This window comes from Thermobia domestica, chromosome 2 (genome assembly GCF_964235325.1).
Source record: "Thermobia domestica chromosome 2, izTheDome1.hap1.1, whole genome shotgun sequence".
Taxonomy (NCBI): Eukaryota; Metazoa; Arthropoda; class Insecta; order Zygentoma; family Lepismatidae; genus Thermobia; species Thermobia domestica.
In genome coordinates this window covers 99,363,766-99,381,744 of record NC_137455.1, presented here as the reverse complement: position 1 = coordinate 99,381,744, position 17,979 = coordinate 99,363,766, and the positions used below count along the sequence as shown (strand labels likewise).

The window sequence follows — 17,979 nt, the reverse complement described above, 5'->3', positions numbered from 1 at the left end:
GCATGTCCACACAAACTTTTGATTTTTTAATAGAAAGAATTGGAAACCATATTCAACGCCAGCATACAGAAATGAGACCCTGTATTCCACCCATAGAAATGTTGGCAGTTGCAATAAGGCAAGTCTATTATTATTATTATTATTATTATTATTATTATTATTATTATTATTATTATTATTATTATTATTATTATTATTATTATTATTATTAAAAAGATTTTAAAATATTCAAGAGTGGGTATACGTTACGGCAATAATTTCTAGAATATCACTTTCAATGGAAAAGAACGTTTTTTCCCGTCGACGGGCTTTAACTCTGACGAACAATTATACAAACAAGCTTTTTATCCAGTCAGAGATTCCGCCAGACCCCCCCGATAGGGGGTGTCACCCCTAAACTTCGAGTAACACCCTCCAAACTTCTGCCTTGATCCGAGCCTGAATAGGCGATTTTTCACAATTATTTCATGTTTTGTGCGAAGAAGTCCTATTTGAATATAGAACTTTCAAACGATTGAAAGAATAAGTTTCTTCAAGGGATTTCTAATGAAACTTTCCTGTGAAGAATATAAATCCATTATATTTCCTAATTTGTCAGCTCTGGCAACAAAACGTGTGCTTGTTCCAATCGGTACCGCTTCAGTCGAGAGATCATCTTCAACAATGAATAGAATTTTAACTTCAGAACGGTGTATCAAACTTTTAAAATTACGCTTGAATTAATTTCCAGAATATAATAAAACTTAAATGCATTAGTAGATTTAAAAAGATACAATCAAAGAGAGAGAGAGAAAGAAAAAAAAGGGAGTAGAAAATAATCAACGGAAATTGGTTATGTAAATTTCCTATATTCTATTTGATAACTATTTAGAGGGAAATCAGCACTCTTCAGACTTCCCACATTTTATATTTATTTAATAAAGGGAATTAGCTACTCCAAAACAGAGACTGTAAAAAAATAATAAGCTGTTCCAAAGTTGTTTATAGGACAAGATAATAATAATATTATACAATTGTAATAGAAAAAATGGAAAAACAACAAAATTCCAAAGAAAAGAAAAAAAACAAAAATACACAGCGCCTTGTCACTCTCTTCATCTAACCCGCTGGCCGGCCGACATTATCGGTGGCGTGTGCATCCAATCATAAGAAAACACTGCCCCCGACAAAATCGGTGTCGGCGGTACCGCCGACAGTATCGGGGGCTTGGCCGACAGCATCTGCGTGTCGGAGGAACGGCCGATAATATCGGTGGCGTGTGCAAGCTACGATTTGAATACATTGAAGTCGATTTCACCGCCGACATTATCGGTGGGACCACCGATATTATCGTTGTCGTGTGCAAACGCACTTAGACTACGATATCTAAGATTTAAACTAAGAAACTAAGATATCCTTACATTATGTAAGGATGGCATATTCAGGATTATTATTATTATTATTATTATTATTATTATTATTATTATTATTATTATTATTATATGAATGTTTTTGGAGCACCGAAATTTTGTGAGACGAACAATGGAATGTAGAGGTTTAAGATGGGTGGTCATAGAGAGGAAAAACCAGAATTTTTTTCTGTCTGACTCTCTAACGTGAAGATTATGTGCTGATGGCAAGAAGTATCATCATTCTACAATAGGTAGCTTTTACGTAGAATATCAATTACTTGAGTTTTCCTCCTTCGAGCTACTTATCTCATGTGGTAAATTCAAAACAATTTCAATTTAATACAAATACATTGTAAAACTTTTCCGTAATTAAACATCTAGGGAAAATTAAACATTTAATAGGGAAATCTGTTATCAAAATATCCAAACAAGTAGATAGAAGACTATCTAGTGAGAAATATTGTGAAACTTTATAAAATTCTCCAAATTAGGATTAACATTTACTGGGAAACAACGCGCCAGCGAGCATTACGTATAGTGAGCAGTGAGCACAGGGGAAATAATTACTAACCTTTTTGTAAACAAAATTAGGGATGCTAATGCAAGTGCGACAACGACATTTTTTCTTTTTTTGGTATCGTCATGAATTTTACACATATGTTACTATTTGATTCTTTCCCACATAAAAAAATAAATAAAATAACCATAATAATAAAAATGACAACGTCACTTCCATCTGGATTCGAACCCGCTACCTTCGGCATACAGACTAGTTGCTTTAACCAACTGAGCTATTTGTTTCCTTACGTGAACTGACCCTGTTCTACGGTAAAGACTATTTTTCATTACGGTCGCGCTACCAATTCGTCCTTTTCCATAGACAATTTCCACTTTTTGCTCTATCTTTACGTTAATACTTGGCATATATTCATATAGGGTCTATTTGGAGTTTGCAGATAATGCACGAAATAAGACATATTAGAAATATTTCGTTAAAAGTTTCGTTTGTAGATTTTATCCACATTTCTCTCAGTGACATAGATGTCGCTGCTTCGTGTTGAACTGCAGAATTCCCTCGCGTTCTTGAAAATTTCCCACTTTAGCAGAGTTGGTAATTCTCGAGATTTCTGTCGATTTAATGTTTTTTGCTTCTAATTTATTTATTTTAAGCTAATATCTAACACAAATATTAAAAACGGGTTTGTTATTAACCTGTCCTGCTGGGGAAACCTTCCGAAATTTCGAACATATAAAGAAAATAGAGATATTTTCAAAAAATTTCAAAATAAAGAGACGCGTCATTTATTTTGCTCATGGTAGTACATATCAGTATCATTTAACAATACTTAAAATAAAGACTTCAACTATTTTTCTATCTTCTGTAAGTATATTTTAAAATAAGAATGTAATTTCACTTTTATCTATTTATTTTTTAAACAGGAAAAAAAAAAACAATGTGATCATAACAAATAAACAGAGTACACAAATACTCTGTAAATACAGACGACACAATACAAAGTAAATGTGAAAGAATGCATTACATTATTATCAATTGTAACATGTTTTTAAAAAAGCTACTTATTTCAAGTAAAGATTGGTTGTGCTGGGGGAACGGTCGGTTGCTGGCATCATATTAAAACTGTTTTGCGGCTGCTAGGAAAGGGGACTGATCAACTTAATCCTATTATAATAGCTACGAAGAAATAAAACTGCTCAAGCAATATGAAGTGCATATTTGAAGAACTTTTCATTTTTTTGTATAGATAGAAACAGTAGAAGAATGAAAGTGATATGTTATATATATATGAGTACTTACAGTTCCTTCGGATTCTTCTTGAGGCTCTGTAACATCAGGCAAGACGTTGCGAGTACATTGAAGTAAGTAGTTGCGAAGGAAAAGCCCTCTTAACGGATGTTGCACACCACGACACATTTCAACCATGTCTTTCAATAAATCACGTTTTAAACTTGTATTTGTCTTAATATATACAAGTCCCACTGTTATAAGAAGGTATCTGCAATTACACAGGTGCATAAATTAATAATTAATTATACATTTTATGAATCAGTGTTCTATATTAATACTTTAGGACAATTCAAAAATTAGAATATCATGCAAAAAGTTGCTGCAGGGACAAGTCTTTCCTCTCCCAACGTATAATATCAAGAAAATTATTGCCTAAGACACGTAGTTAATTGATAACAAAAGTCATACCTCTGTTTAGCACAATATACTATTCATACCTATATTTGAATACAATTATGAATGCTGTTTAAAGATATATATATTGTGTATATACATTGTAGCCATTTGTCTTACATGAACACGCTAGATTCACATTTTCATGTGTTGTTTATAGTATTTTCCTCTTTAATACCTGAGCAGATTTGTTCAACGCAAAAAGCCTCAACTGTTAGACAAGACTGCGCACTTGCTCCACGACAATGCGCGCCGGCATACGACTCATGGGACAGTGAATCTCTTGCAAAGGTGGAACTGACAAACTCTTTCGTGTCTACCGTAGATCCCAGATCTGGTCCCATCCAATTTCCATCTTTTCCTCAAAATAAAATAAAAATAATAAAACATCTGCGTGGTAAAAGATTAACATCACATGATGACGTCAAGCGTGCGGTCCAGACATGGTTTCGTGGTCAGGATCTCATCTTCTGTCTCCAGGGTTTTGACAAATGGATTTTCCGTCTTCTCAACAGAGATGACTACATCAAAAAATAGAGGAAGGATGTATCTTCATTCTACATATAAGAGTCCTCTATATATAGTATCAACAATATACATGAGATAGGTACTTTCCTTTTTGACTTTCCCTGCTAACTATTCTCTCTGTTTGTGAAACATCAACCTCTATGAAAAATTAATTGATGAGTCGAAAACAATTGGCTGTTAAGCAACTCATAAGTTTAACATATTGTGAAAACATGCTGAAATTAAGTTTTCAACTTTATTCTAAGTCACGAAGAAGATTTATCAAAAATGTAGTTTTTCCAGCAATGAAATATATATATACACATGACTTATGTTGGTGAAAATATATCGCTAAAATGTCTGAGACTGGAATGTTACATGCATGCTTAGGTGCTGAACTTTTGTAAATCTTGTTTGATATGCATCTATCATTTCTTTAAGTAATCAATAAGAAATTTTGGTACAGGCTATCCACTAATCTCCAATGTCATTAAGTAATGCAATGTTACCCGCTCAGTAGAAACTTCGTTTTCCAATGGCAATATCTAATCGTATTAGTAATTTCATTTTGTCCTTCTGACTTGATTGTTAACTAAGTATTTTGTAAACATAAATAAAAAAAGATATTTAATATTTAACATACTATTAAGTATACTATTTCAGTGTTCTCCGACATCTTCCTCGGCAGGTCGGGCCATCCCACGCACAACTCCCAACTTCACAGAATTTCCTCTTGCATTATTTGTTAATATGATAATGTGAATTCCTTGCACTAGAATTATCTTTCAGAGCTGCATAATCTGCTGGGCAAGTTGTCAGGGAACACCGGAACAATACAGTTAATAGTATATTATATATGACACGCAGTGAATAAAATAGTATGTTTACAAATTATTATAAACATGCGTCAATTCATATCTTTAAATAATCTATGCTAAGAACTTTCTTTAATCTTCTGGTACATTTTTTGAATGCTTGGAAAGTGCATAATGTGCTTTCTTACGTGTATTTAAAAGTATTTGGAATTATTTTAAAATATTAATAAGCTATCATCGTCTGGATTCGCCTGTCACAAATACTTATTGCGCCTTAAATCTGTTATTTGTGAATATGCACAGTTACAACTTGCGAAAAAATTACGACTATAAGTACAGTAGGACGTCGATAATCCGAATGTCAAAAATCCGAACGCGGTCCCTAGAAGTTTTTCACATTTTGCCTTGGCGCTAGCGATAATCAAACAATATGGTTGTCCGTCGGCGGACCGAGGCAATGACCTTGCTGTGTCCTTATTTTCCCTTGGGCCTATACAAGTTAAGTTTTAAGAGTGAGTTACAAGAACAGTGTAATTTAGTGTACGAGCAGCTTCTTCAGAAGCATTAAATGAAAGTAGCCTTACGTACGGTATTGTAATTACTGTATGTACTGTATAACCACTGTATCGATAAAAGAGCATACCGTACAGTATATTTATGCCTACATGTCATTTTCTACGTCATTTCCAAAAATCCGAACTACCTGTGTTCTCAATTAGTTCGGATTTTCGGCTTCCTACTGTAATCTACAAAATCCAATTCTCGAATTTTCTAAACCTGTTTTACATTTGAGATACATTCCTTGAATATTTTTCAATATACAGTATTTTCTAACGTTTCTTTGCTGTTAATTCTTCCACGCGTTCTTCAAGTTGAGAAATTGAGTTGAGTTGATTTTGAGTTTAACGTCCCGTTCAGCAGCGAGGCTATATGAGACGTGGACCTACTGATTAACGTGGAATCCGAACCACATGAGCTCCCGCCGGGAATCCAAGTTGAGAAAGTCTTTTATTGGTCGCATTTTCTTAATTTTTGTGATTCTGATAAAGTCACATCGACAAGAAAACTTTTGTGATCATATAGGAGAAATGTCAATTTAATATTTTCATGCCATTATTTATCCTATTTCACGCCTCTTTTTATATCTTCATAAAATCCCTCAGATTCCAATAATTATAATTAGAGCCCGGATTTTTATGTGCTAGAAAACTGCAAAATGTTTATTTTTTATGTGCTAAAAATGAAAAAAATTGCTAAAAGTAAAAAAATAACAAGAAAAAGTATGGGAAAACGCCCAAGATAAGAAAAATATATACTGGTTTTCATCAATAGCTCCTATTCATCAGATGTTGAAATTCCATGGGCATTGCATTGAATTACTAACGTCTTTGCCAAATTGCCCATCGTAAAGCCATGCCTATTGTCACGGAATAATGCCTTTTATTGAGAAAAGGAATGTTCTACATCACACGATGTTAACCTCGCGTATTTGAAAATGGGCATATCACTAATATTCACACCATCAACTTCATTTGGGTTTGGCCTTCCAATACAGATATTTTATACAGGGTTTTATAGCCACAAACAAATTCTTATTTTTTCTTCTTCTTCTTCTTCTTACCACTTCAGCTTTCGAAGCAGAAAAAAACATTTAGCTTTCTTTTAAAGCACTGTACTTCTTTGACCGAAGTAGTCAATAAACCTCTCGTAGTTTCTAGTTTCTTTATAGAGGGAGTCAAGAAACCGAAATTGGCAAATATGAAAGCCAAGTCACATTTCAAGAAACGGTAACTTACTATATTTTGAACAATTTCAATGGATGAAGCATCGTCTGGGTTTAGTTTAGTTACTACAGATACAAATGCTTCAAAATTCTCCGTATAATATAGTACTATATTAAGCCAGGTACCCCACCGCGTGATTACGTGTGTTAGAGGAATTTGAGTTCAACTCTAGTTGGTGATTTTACGAAAAAATCCATTTGATACTAACTTGTCCACTTTAGGATAAGGGGTTCGGATTTATGACGACGCTGTTTCTGTAGGTGGGAAATTGCTTGTAAATACGATGGATAGATTCATATAGCCTATTCTTTTTCCGACGTTAATTTCTTTCGAGAGAAAGGAAAAAATAATTCGTTGTGAAATTTAAAATAAAATTACGGAAAATTATTAAAACTATGTATTTATTACAAAAATGTCCAAAATATTTATTTACAATTTTTTTTTTCAGAAAATATGTACTTTTATTTGAAATAAAATTTATAATTTACACTTGCAGACTTTTAATTGGGATAATAATCTTTGTTTTGGGTTTGTATGTGTTTAGAAAAAAATATGTTTTTACATATAAATCCGGGATTTAATTATAATCTAAAATTTCTAAGAGAAATAATAGCCCTCAGCTCCCTAGTTACAACTATTAAAATAATCAACTGATTATAGGGTATTGTACAGTAATTGAAAAATATATTGGAATGAATGAAAAAACTCAACATGCAACTATTCCTAAATTACCGTCGTTCATAGATTCTAAGAACTGACCAGCATATGCCAAATTTTAGAAATGCCGGAAATAAATACAACTCTAGAACAGAAAATGGGAAGACTTGTGAGTGAGTAGGTGCAAGGATATTTTCAAAACACACAATTGTTTTCTATCTATCGAAAAGCGTTTACAGAGGTTAGTTCCGATTATTACAAGCGATGGTGCAACCTAGCACGAAGTGGTTGATACCACCCGTTGCATATATGTACTGAACCTTAGTTTATTCGTAACAGGTGTGCTAAACGTTCGTGTTGTAGAATGTCCCTGAGATCAAACTCTACTGGGAAGGTGGGGCGGCGGTGGTTCAGTGGTAGAGCGTTCACCTCTGGTGCTTGGGGTCCCGGTTTCAAACCCTGCTCCCGCCAAGTGAACTTTGTGGTGGACAAACACCGTGTGCGTGGGTTTTCTCGGGGTTCTCCCGTTTCCTCCCACTTTCTTCATTCCACCATTTCATTTATCTCTCATAATCACAGTCTCCTTTAGCCTAACCGGCATAACCGTGGGACGTAAAACTCAAAGATTTCATTTCATTTCCTACTGGAAAATTTACATAATGGCGCTTTCCGATGCAATACAGTTATAACACAAGATACCAGAAGTATAAAGAAAGTGAGTTCACTTTGTCAAAGGATCACATACTACGCGTATTGAAAGGGGAAGAAAGAAGTGGAGTGTGCGATTCCGTTCTTCTACGAGCCGTACACCAGCTACTATCTGGGAAAATGTAAGTTCTCCTCATGGAAAGCATCACTCAGGTATTGAAAAAAAAAAAAAAAAAAAATCCTCCAAGACAATTCACTCCATAGCTCATAGTAATCTGAGTTTGGAAAAAATGAAATGAAATCTTGAGTTTTACGTCCCACGGTTATGCCGGCTAGGCTAAAGGGGACGGTGATGATGAGAGATGAATGAAATGGTGGAATGAAGAAAGTGGGAGGAAACGGAAGAACCCCGAGAAAACCCATGCACACGGTGTTTGTCCACCACAAAGTTTACTTGGCGCGAGGTGGGATTGAACCAGGGACCCCATGCACCAGAGGAACCTGAGTTCGGAGAAACGTCGCACAATGTGTAATTTCACTAATCTAGGTGGCCAAAAATAGTTATCGCCAACAATGTGACGAACCCAATTGCTGAATAATCACATGCACAAAACTCTCCTTAACTAGAATGTGTATTTTGTTTCGCTCTCTGACCTTTGTATGCCCGATCACAGAGTCTTTTAAGTATGTTCACAGATACAGTGTATAAAACAACTGCAAAACAGCGCCCAGTCAATGTGGTAAAAAGTGCACAGCGAGGCAGCTGAGTTTGTATGTGTGCTTGTCTAAGAGGTAGATATAATACATGAAAGTATGTATCCTCCTGGAAGCTAAACAGTGTACCGAAATTCGTTGCCTTACTGATTGTCACCTGAGACGGAAAATGTAGGTGTGCGGCATCGTTTTGTTTCACCAGTTAGACTTTTTTATGTAGACTTTTAAAAGGTATTACACCTGTCTTCCGCGACGAACTTTTTAAATATATTTTTCATAGTGTTGGTAAAGGGGGACAAAAAGTGTTCACTGCTAACAGTTGCAAAGAAAGTGACAACAATATTGTTTCATTGACAATATGTGCGTTAACACGTAGAGTTATTTTCGAGTTGTGGAACAAATGTGACGAAAGTGCACGTAATGAAGACATTTGGAAGTAAGTAAAAGAAAAGTTTAGTTTGCACGAACACCCTGAAGATGTGCAGAAATTAGCGAAGAACAGTATTAGCATTCTGTGTGCGAAAATTAGATCCAGATGGACGAAATATGGAAGAAGTACGACGAATTTTTTGAAATACAACGATCTATGGTTAAATGGAGATGCCAGTCTCGATTTAGGAATACATAACATAGCGTCATATTAATTGCAGCAGGGTGCAGGTGATACACCCAGCAGCAACAGTGGTGGACGTCTACAGAAACGTTCTGCAGAATCAAGTGCAAAATCTAAGAGAAGGAAAGTTAAAACTTGCGGAAGAGGGATCACATGAAGAAATTGTACTCTGTAACTGCAGCTCAGAAGAATTTACGTGATTCAGGAAGAAGAAGAAGAAGAAGAAGAAGAAGAAGAAGAAAAAAAGACGCTGCCAGCATAGTGGGAGAGTTGTTATTTGCCTCTCCACAACGTGTAACGAAGCTCAAAAAAGCATGAAAATTGTTCGTGGAAGGTAAATCTGATATGTCACCTGATGAAGCTCTGTCCCTGATGATAGATTTACAACTGACCTCTAACCAGCAGCAAAGCAAAGGCGTATAAAAGTAATCTGTATCCACCATATTACTTATTGTGTCAAAGTAAAGAGAACTCCTATCTAGCTAACATTATCGTTTCAAATATATCCACAGCAGTACCTCTACAAGATTTACTTGATCATACAGTTAAACGTTTGTGTTAAGTCCACCAAGATATTTTGACGTGTTTGCCACATCAACGATATAACCTATTAACTAAGTAGTAGTTCCGATCAAAGCCGCTATAAACAAAAATTCGTGGTGGGTGAATAAGCTAGCGATGAATCTTTGTTTAGCATTTCTCTTGTGCCACTTAAGCTTGTTGTCATTCACAACGAAAAAGACGTAGTAGTTTGGCAGAATCCCAGACCTTCATCAGTCCGCTACTGTCAACCCATAAAATTAAAAATTCTGAAAAGAGACTGTGGATATAATTAGGGAAGAGGTAACAAGTATTCGCACGGAAGAAGTGGGTTCGGTGCCAACAGAGGTCCAGCAGCGGTGTTCTCAACACCACCATTATCATTCCTGCGGCGGTTGCAAGCTTCACTGGCAGTAATGTTGAAGGAATAGTTCACCTGCGAAACGCAGTTACGGTCAGATACCAGTCTTGTTGTAGAGTTCTCACACGCAGATAACCTCCACTGGGCCTACGGCTGATGTTTCCTATGTCGATAAATTGTTTCCGCAACCTAATCATAACATTCTGTGGCACATTGATGGCTCGTGCTACTGCTGTTTGTATCACACCTCGTTCCAAGTACCCGATGATGTGACTTCTGGTAATCGCATCCCAATGAACCCTTTGTGCCATACTCTTGCTATCTATTTGCCACACTCAACTCGGTACTCTGCTTACGCTCCGCTTACTAAAACAGATCTACACAGAATGCGCGCACTTGGGCCCCAAGCATTAGTGTTCCATTTCTTCCCATAATAGAGTCAGGCTGATGCTTGCTAGTTCAATGCGCCTCACAAACAATACGCGCCGTCCGCCCCATTTCCCGTATTCGTGACACACTTTCTCGGCGCTTACATGCAGCTTTTCGCATTATATTTAAGTTTTGTACACCGGTTTACTTATATACTTATTCAATAAATAATTTTGTTATTTTCTTTTATAATTAGTTGATACAGTTTTTCCCTGTCAGCTCCAACAGTTTATTCTGCCATCAACTCCAGGCTTTAATAATAATCGAAGGAACACAGTCCTTGTTAAATTCCCTCTCTCGTTATTAATGTTTCCAAGAGATAAGGTTAATATGACAGCGTATTCATACATTCATTACCCAACTTATTTTACATATATTACTTCGAAGAACTTATTCTCACTTTACTACTATCGGATTTCTTATTGCATATGCACACGCTGTGTTTTGTATTATTCATTTTATGCTTTATCGATAACGACGGCCAAGAGAGATTTCTCAGACATATTTATCCATCACTTCTAGTCTGCAATTACATAACGCACATAGGATCTGTACTGAAGTATTAATGAAAGGGATAAAATCAATTCATTCTTCATTTAACATTTCATAAACAAGGAACATGGAGACGTTCTTCTCGTAGATCAAGTATCAACTAGAATCTATAGCATATCGATTGCATGACCACTCGTATTGAATCCTGATTGTTTTGGTGTTCAGAATTCTAACTTCCTTTCAGCACCGACGCTATATGAGACGTGACATATTGAATCTATCGATCACTTAAAAATAAATGAATGATCGAAGAACTGAAATAACTGTTGCCAGTTTCAGTATTAAAAAAATCAAACATACTCGAAAAATAAGTATAAGTATCACTATTGGGATCGTGAAATTCTTAAGAGGGTCTTGAAAACGAAAAAAAATCCAGAGCTTTTCTCGATTTTTGAGAAGTGTTGGAACCATGGATGATTTGTCAATATATGGACAGACCAAGACACTTCCTGTCTCGCAATTCAAGTACTTCGCAAAATGCAGGGACACCTATAGGAACTAGTCCACAAGAACTATTAACAGATAATTTAAAACGTAGACAGATTATAATGTGAACTTTTGTGTGCGCGTATACTACTCAGAAAGAAAGTGTAAATATATCGTTTTTCATTTATGAGTAATTTGTTCGGCAAACACCGATGGAGATACGACAAAAAAAAGAAAAAAAACTGAGTTTTACGTCCCATGGTTATGCCGATTAGGCTAAAGGAGACTGTGATTATGAGAAATGAATGAAATGGTGGAATGAAGAAAGTGGGAGGAAACGGGAGAACCCCGAGAAAACCCACAAGCACGGTGTTTGTCCACCACAAAGTCCACACGGCGCGAGCTGGGATCGAACCAAAGACCCCAAGCACCGGAGGTGAACTCTCTACCACTGAGCCACCTTCCCCCGCCCCCCGATGGAGATATGAGTCCTTGACAGACCACCTATAGTTTTCTCCATCTTTTTCAATATTACGATGGACCATATTAACATTTTTATTACATCAAAGCTTCACGTAGTTTCATTTATATACTTACAGCCTAGGGACAATATTTCCTGCATATTGCACCAATTCATAAAGATCAGCAACTTTTCTCCCTTTTTGAAATTCGTCCAGCAAATACAGTTCCAGATGTCTGAGTTCGTCTGTAATTGCCATATCTAAACACTGTTAAGGACATTAAAAGCTATAATGAATAGAAATTAAAATAACAACAACCCCGTTTATTTGTGGTCACAAAAACAACGATCAGCAACATACAGCATTATTTCAGATTAGTAAGTAAATACAGGTACAATAAACAGCATTATTTCTAATAAAACTCCATCTGATCAAAGCAGTGTATATATTTTAAGATTATATATTTGTGTTACATAGCCGAAACTGTAACATTAATATATAATCTTAAAATATATATAATGCTTTGGTCAGTTGCAGGTTTATTAGCAATCTTAAATTTTTCAAAGCTGCAATGAATAATTTACCAGCATTGTTTCGTGAAATTAACATACAGCATCATAACTACAAGAACATCAAGAATAAAGATAAGAGAATTTCACTTCTTTTCTTCCAATTTAGTACTAGTTAGACACAGAATTTGAGATTTTTTTTTACTACATTACTCATACTAATACTATAATTTTAACTATTTGAAGATAAATGTATTATATAAAAGAACATCAAGGGATATTATTTTCCCCACTAATCCAGACATTACTTAATGAACTAACAGGAGCCAGTGTGCGAATTAGCTTACTGATATTGGGGACGATAAAATGGGACAAAACAGAATACAGAGGTCTAAAGGTGCAAAAATTTAAAATGAGACAAGATACCCAACAACAAAACACAATATAAATATATCAATAACAACAATAATAACTATAGGATTGTTATCCTATATTGTATAATGTACAATGTAAGATGCTAGCAAATACCTATACGCAAACATACTCGTTAATACATAGTTTGTATAACGTTGCCATCGAAATTCACCTCTTACAACGATAGCAGGATATGATTATACGATTGCAAGTGACAACTATAGGCACAATAAAATAGTAAAACTGAGACACACTGAAAACAGAGAAACGGACGGTATATACTTTTATTTTCGAGTGACGGCAGGAAGTAGTATAGCCATGGCGAAAAAAAAAAAAAAAAATGAATTCGAGATTTCAATGGATTTACACGTTTTATAGCATATAGGTATCGAAAAACTGATTCTGCAACATCTATCCATCTGTTCGTCCTATGTACATTCGCCTAGAGATTCTACCATTCACTGTATCAACACCAAATTTTAAACTTAACGTTTTTATGTGATTCTCCAGGTTCTCGAATTTTTGTTCCTATCTCTAAAATAAGGGTTGAAAGGTGAAAATCAAATTTGCTATTTTCTCAAAAACGGCTCTAACCATTTTGTTTATATTTCAAAAATCAGTTTTTCAATAACAATTCCATACTGTGGTATGTCTTTTTTTTGGTGAAAAAATCGAGAAGGGGTACTTTGCTCTTGAGGTGAGTTTATTTTTTTTTTTATTATTATCTCAAAAATGACTCATGCCATTCTGTTCATATTTCATAAACAGATATTTCATTAATAAGCTGACACAATGGCATAATCATTTGTTCTGAAAAAATTACGAGGGTAGTTTATTCTATGGTGACTTTTTTCGGGACAATTTTCTCAAGAACTACTCAAGTAATTTTGTTAGTATTTCATAAGCATGTCATTAATAACCTGACAATATGACTTAACTCATTTGTACTGAAAAAAATCATGAACGGTTAAGTTTTTTTCTTTCTTTTATGGACGATTTTCTCAAAAACGACATAGGCAATTTTATTGTTATTTCAGTAATTTGAAAATATGGAATAAGTCACTTGTAATGAAAAAATGTGTATTCTTGGGGCTATATATATATTTTAGATTATTTTCTTAAAACGACTCAGATGATTTTATTCATTTTGGAATACAGACAGCAGATTAAAATTACATTAAACGACAAATTGCACTGGAATTTGACAACGTATTTTAATCAAATTTTTAACACTAAACATGGTTAGAAGCGGGGGTCTCCTTCGGGAAGATAAAAAGTTATTGAGGGAGAAAATCCCACTTCTATTCTTAGAAGGTTACATCGATTTTAAGAAAACGCTTCCTGCTATCTCCTGGGGGTAGGATGCACATTGATAAGACTGAACTCACTCATCTTAGCACTTGGTTTTTTAATCTTATCCGTATTTCTATCAACGACGGCTTGTCATCATCTTCAGTACGAGGATTTTTTATTGAAAAATTATTATATATTGTGTGTTTCGTTGACAACAAACATAACCCTGAATTTATTTTAAAAGAACCCTTTTGAAGGGTAAATGTATTTCACCATCTCCACAATGTGTTGCTTCCTTTTTTCTTTCATGGCTCCGCGTACAGTAGTCGCTAACTCTCTCGCCTTTGGTGTGAGCGGTCCCGGGTTCGATTCCCAGTAGGGGAAACTCGGTCGGAAAGGTGTTAAAGCCTTTTGTGGCCAGCTATCCTGAGTGGGTTTTTTCCTGTGTTTTCCTCATTCACACCAAACAAATGCTGGGACAATACTTATCATAAAAGCTTTCCTCTTCTTCCTTCTTTACTCACTTCCCCAGGTAGTGTGCCCATCGAGGGACGTCATCCCTCAAACGTGATGGTCTAAAATGGTCATAATGCTGAAAACAGAAACAATTCCTAATTCCCTCTTCTGCTTTTGATTCAAACTCAGAAATGATGAGTCAGTTTACTGGGAATCAGCAGATATAAATCAAAAAGTTTTACCTGGGCTTGATTCCTAAAAACAGATTTTAAGAATGCACTTCCTGTTGTCAAGTGGTATTTCTTCTGATTTACAGTGTAAATTTACAAATTATGTAAGACGGGTTTTAAGACAAACCTGCACTCGCAACACATTCGATATTAAACGGTGTGACAAACATCTTGGCATTTGAAGGAGGCGCACGTCTATCCCTGCCACCTGATCGCGCTGTAGTTTGTCTACTTAGCTATGGCCAAACCCCTTTACCACTTGGCAACGTCGCGCCAGAGCTTGCGTTTTATTCGTTTAGCTCAAATACCAAGATGTTTGTCACAGGCTTTAATTGCTAACCATTCACCTGAAAATTGTTTTTCTGTAAGATTCTACGAGATCTGGCTAAAAGAAAAAATAACGGGACTGATGCCAAAAGTATAGTTTATTGTCACAAACTTACACATTAAAGGTAACCCCTTTCAACATACTCCTCTCCCCTCTCTATACAAGTTTGTATACGAAGTTTCCATTGTTGAAAGCAGTTGTGGAAATCTTCAAGTGTCGCCGTCTTGAATTCCGCTGCTGTCTTCTGCTTTACTTCTTCCAGTCTGAAAATGAGTTCCCTTGAAAGCGGATTTCATTTTCGGAAAAAGAAAAAAATCGCACACTGTGTCGTCTGGTGAATACGGTGGATGTTCCAACACTGAAGTTTTCTTAGCTGCCAGAAACTGCTTAATGGTCAAAGTAGTATACGAAAGAGCAGTGTCGGATGCACAATCCATTCACTGCTCTTCCACAAGAGTGGTTTTCTTTTCTCACACGTACTCGCAACCTCACCAAAATCTGCTAATAATACTGCTTATTCGCTATCTGACCTGATGGCATCCATTCAATTAGGAGCACACCACTGATATCAAAGAACACAATGAGCATTACCTTCACTTTCGATTTGCTCTTGCGTGCCTTTTTCATTCGCGCTCATGAGGGAGTTTTCTAGTACATGAATTGCCTTTTTTATTTCAGGATCATACTGAAAGATCTACGTCTCATCATCAGTGACGATTTTCAGTAACACGCCTGGTTCTATCTCCAGGCGTTTCATTGTGTCTCTGCACACGTGCTCCTGCGTGAGGTTTTCTGGTACCATTTTAGCACAAACTTTGGACGACGTTCATGCAGAATTGTAAGGACAGACTCTTTATCGATGCCCACCAAGTCTGCTATCATTCGACTAGTGAGCCTGCGATCTTTCCGGACAATGTCAGTCAATTTTGCAACATTTTCTTCTGTAGGTGGTGTCGACAGGACGACCCGGTTTTTTATCATCATCATAATCAACAACGTTCTCGCATCTCTCGCTGAAGCATTTGTGCCACTCAAATACACATCCTGCAACAGTTTCACACACTTGGTGATTTCTTAAATTTCACAATGAATTTCAAGTTAATGTGCTGCTCAATTTGCTATTCTTCTGGCAATACGATTGCACATCTCTGTTCAGTCGCTATTTACAGACTAAATCATACTTACAGCGGCAACTCATGTATATCGTTCTCTTCTCGAAGGTTTAAGGTTGCTCTGCGCACATGCGCTCTCCACTGCTCTAAGTATATTACTGACAGGATTCCCAGTCTCGTTGTTTTTTAGCCAAGCCTCGTATATTCCGTTTTTTAATAAATAAATATACAGTGCGTTCCACGAATAACACTAAGGTCCACCTCCTGAAGAAACGAAGGCAGATAGAAACATGAAACCTTTTGGAACCTTCAAGGAACTTAAAAGGCAACATTATGCTGAGAATGAGAATTCCCCAAAAGGGGGCTAAAGGGGGTTACTGGGGGTAACTCAAAAATTTTAAATAGCAACCCCCATCGTGTGGTACCTCGTTTGAAAGGTAATCACGAGTAAACACCACTTGTGAAAATTGTAAGTCGCTAGCATGTCCGTAGCCAACATGGCGGCCATCCGTAAAGGACGGTCGAAGTGCGTTCAACGAATAACACTAAAGCTCGTCTCCAGAAGAAACGAAGGCAGATAGAAACATGAAACCTTTTGGAACATTCAAGGAACTTAAAAGGCACTCCAAGCACCAGAGGTGCACGCTCTACCACTGAGCCACCGCGGCCCCCATCAACAAAACCAATCACAATTTTAATATAATGAGTAAAGTAATACCACTTGCTTTTTTTTTTCTTAAAAAAAAATAAAGGTGTTTGTTTTATTAACCCAGAATATGCATTCAAACAATTTTCGTAAAATATAACAAAATATTTGCTTCCTAAATTGGTTCGAACTTCAGTAATGTGAATAGTAACCGATTTTCCGCTACTTATGGTTCTAGAAAACTCCGTTCCATTACAGAAAAGAAAAATGCAGTAAAATTATATTTACCCCATGGGAATTAAGTATACGTTTTTATAGACAGTGGTTTTATATTATACAGTGCGTCCGTAAGAGTAGCAGTTCGACAGTAGCGCAATGGTAAAGTGTTGGTTCAGTACACGTGCGGTCCGGGTTCGAGCCACGGAGGGTTCAGATTTTTCAATAATAGTATGGTACTCTCTTTTCTATCGGTTTCAGTTCAATTTGCATGTTTTGTATTTGCAATACTGTTATAGTGTTAGTTGTGTGGTATGTGTATTGTGCATTCGTTCCGAACTAGACCTACGTTAGACTTTAGAGTTTGTTGTGGACACGGTCTGGTCTCTATACGCGATTACTTTTCCAGCGAGGTACCACACGATGGGGGTTGCTATTCAAAATTTTTGAGTTACCCCCAGTAACCCCCTTTAGCCCCCCTTGTGGGGGATTCTCATTCTCAGCATAATGTTGCCTTTTAAGTTCCTTGAAGGTTCCAAAAGGTTTCATGTTTCTATCTGCCTTCGTTTCTTCTGGAGACGAGCTTTAGTGTTATTCGTTGAACGCACTTCGACCGTCCTTTACGGATGGCCGCCATGTTGGCTACGGACATGCTAGCGACTTACAATTTTCACAAG

The 17,979-nt window shown here is 36.2% G+C and overlaps 1 protein-coding gene across 1 annotated transcript in view; it reads right to left on the bottom strand.

Moving 5' to 3' along the window:
* Vps35 (Vacuolar protein sorting 35) overlaps nucleotides 1-12,358 on the bottom strand; it is a gene marked incomplete at its 5' end in the record, with an annotated part of 69,754 nt that extends 57,396 nt beyond the window's left edge. Inside the window, 2 exon segments of the mRNA XM_081744264.1 lie at nucleotides 3,208-3,406; nucleotides 12,235-12,358. Coding sequence (XP_081600390.1) covers nucleotides 3,208-3,406; nucleotides 12,235-12,358 — 323 coding nt within the window.
* Between the last annotated feature and the right edge of the window lie 5,621 nt (nucleotides 12,359-17,979).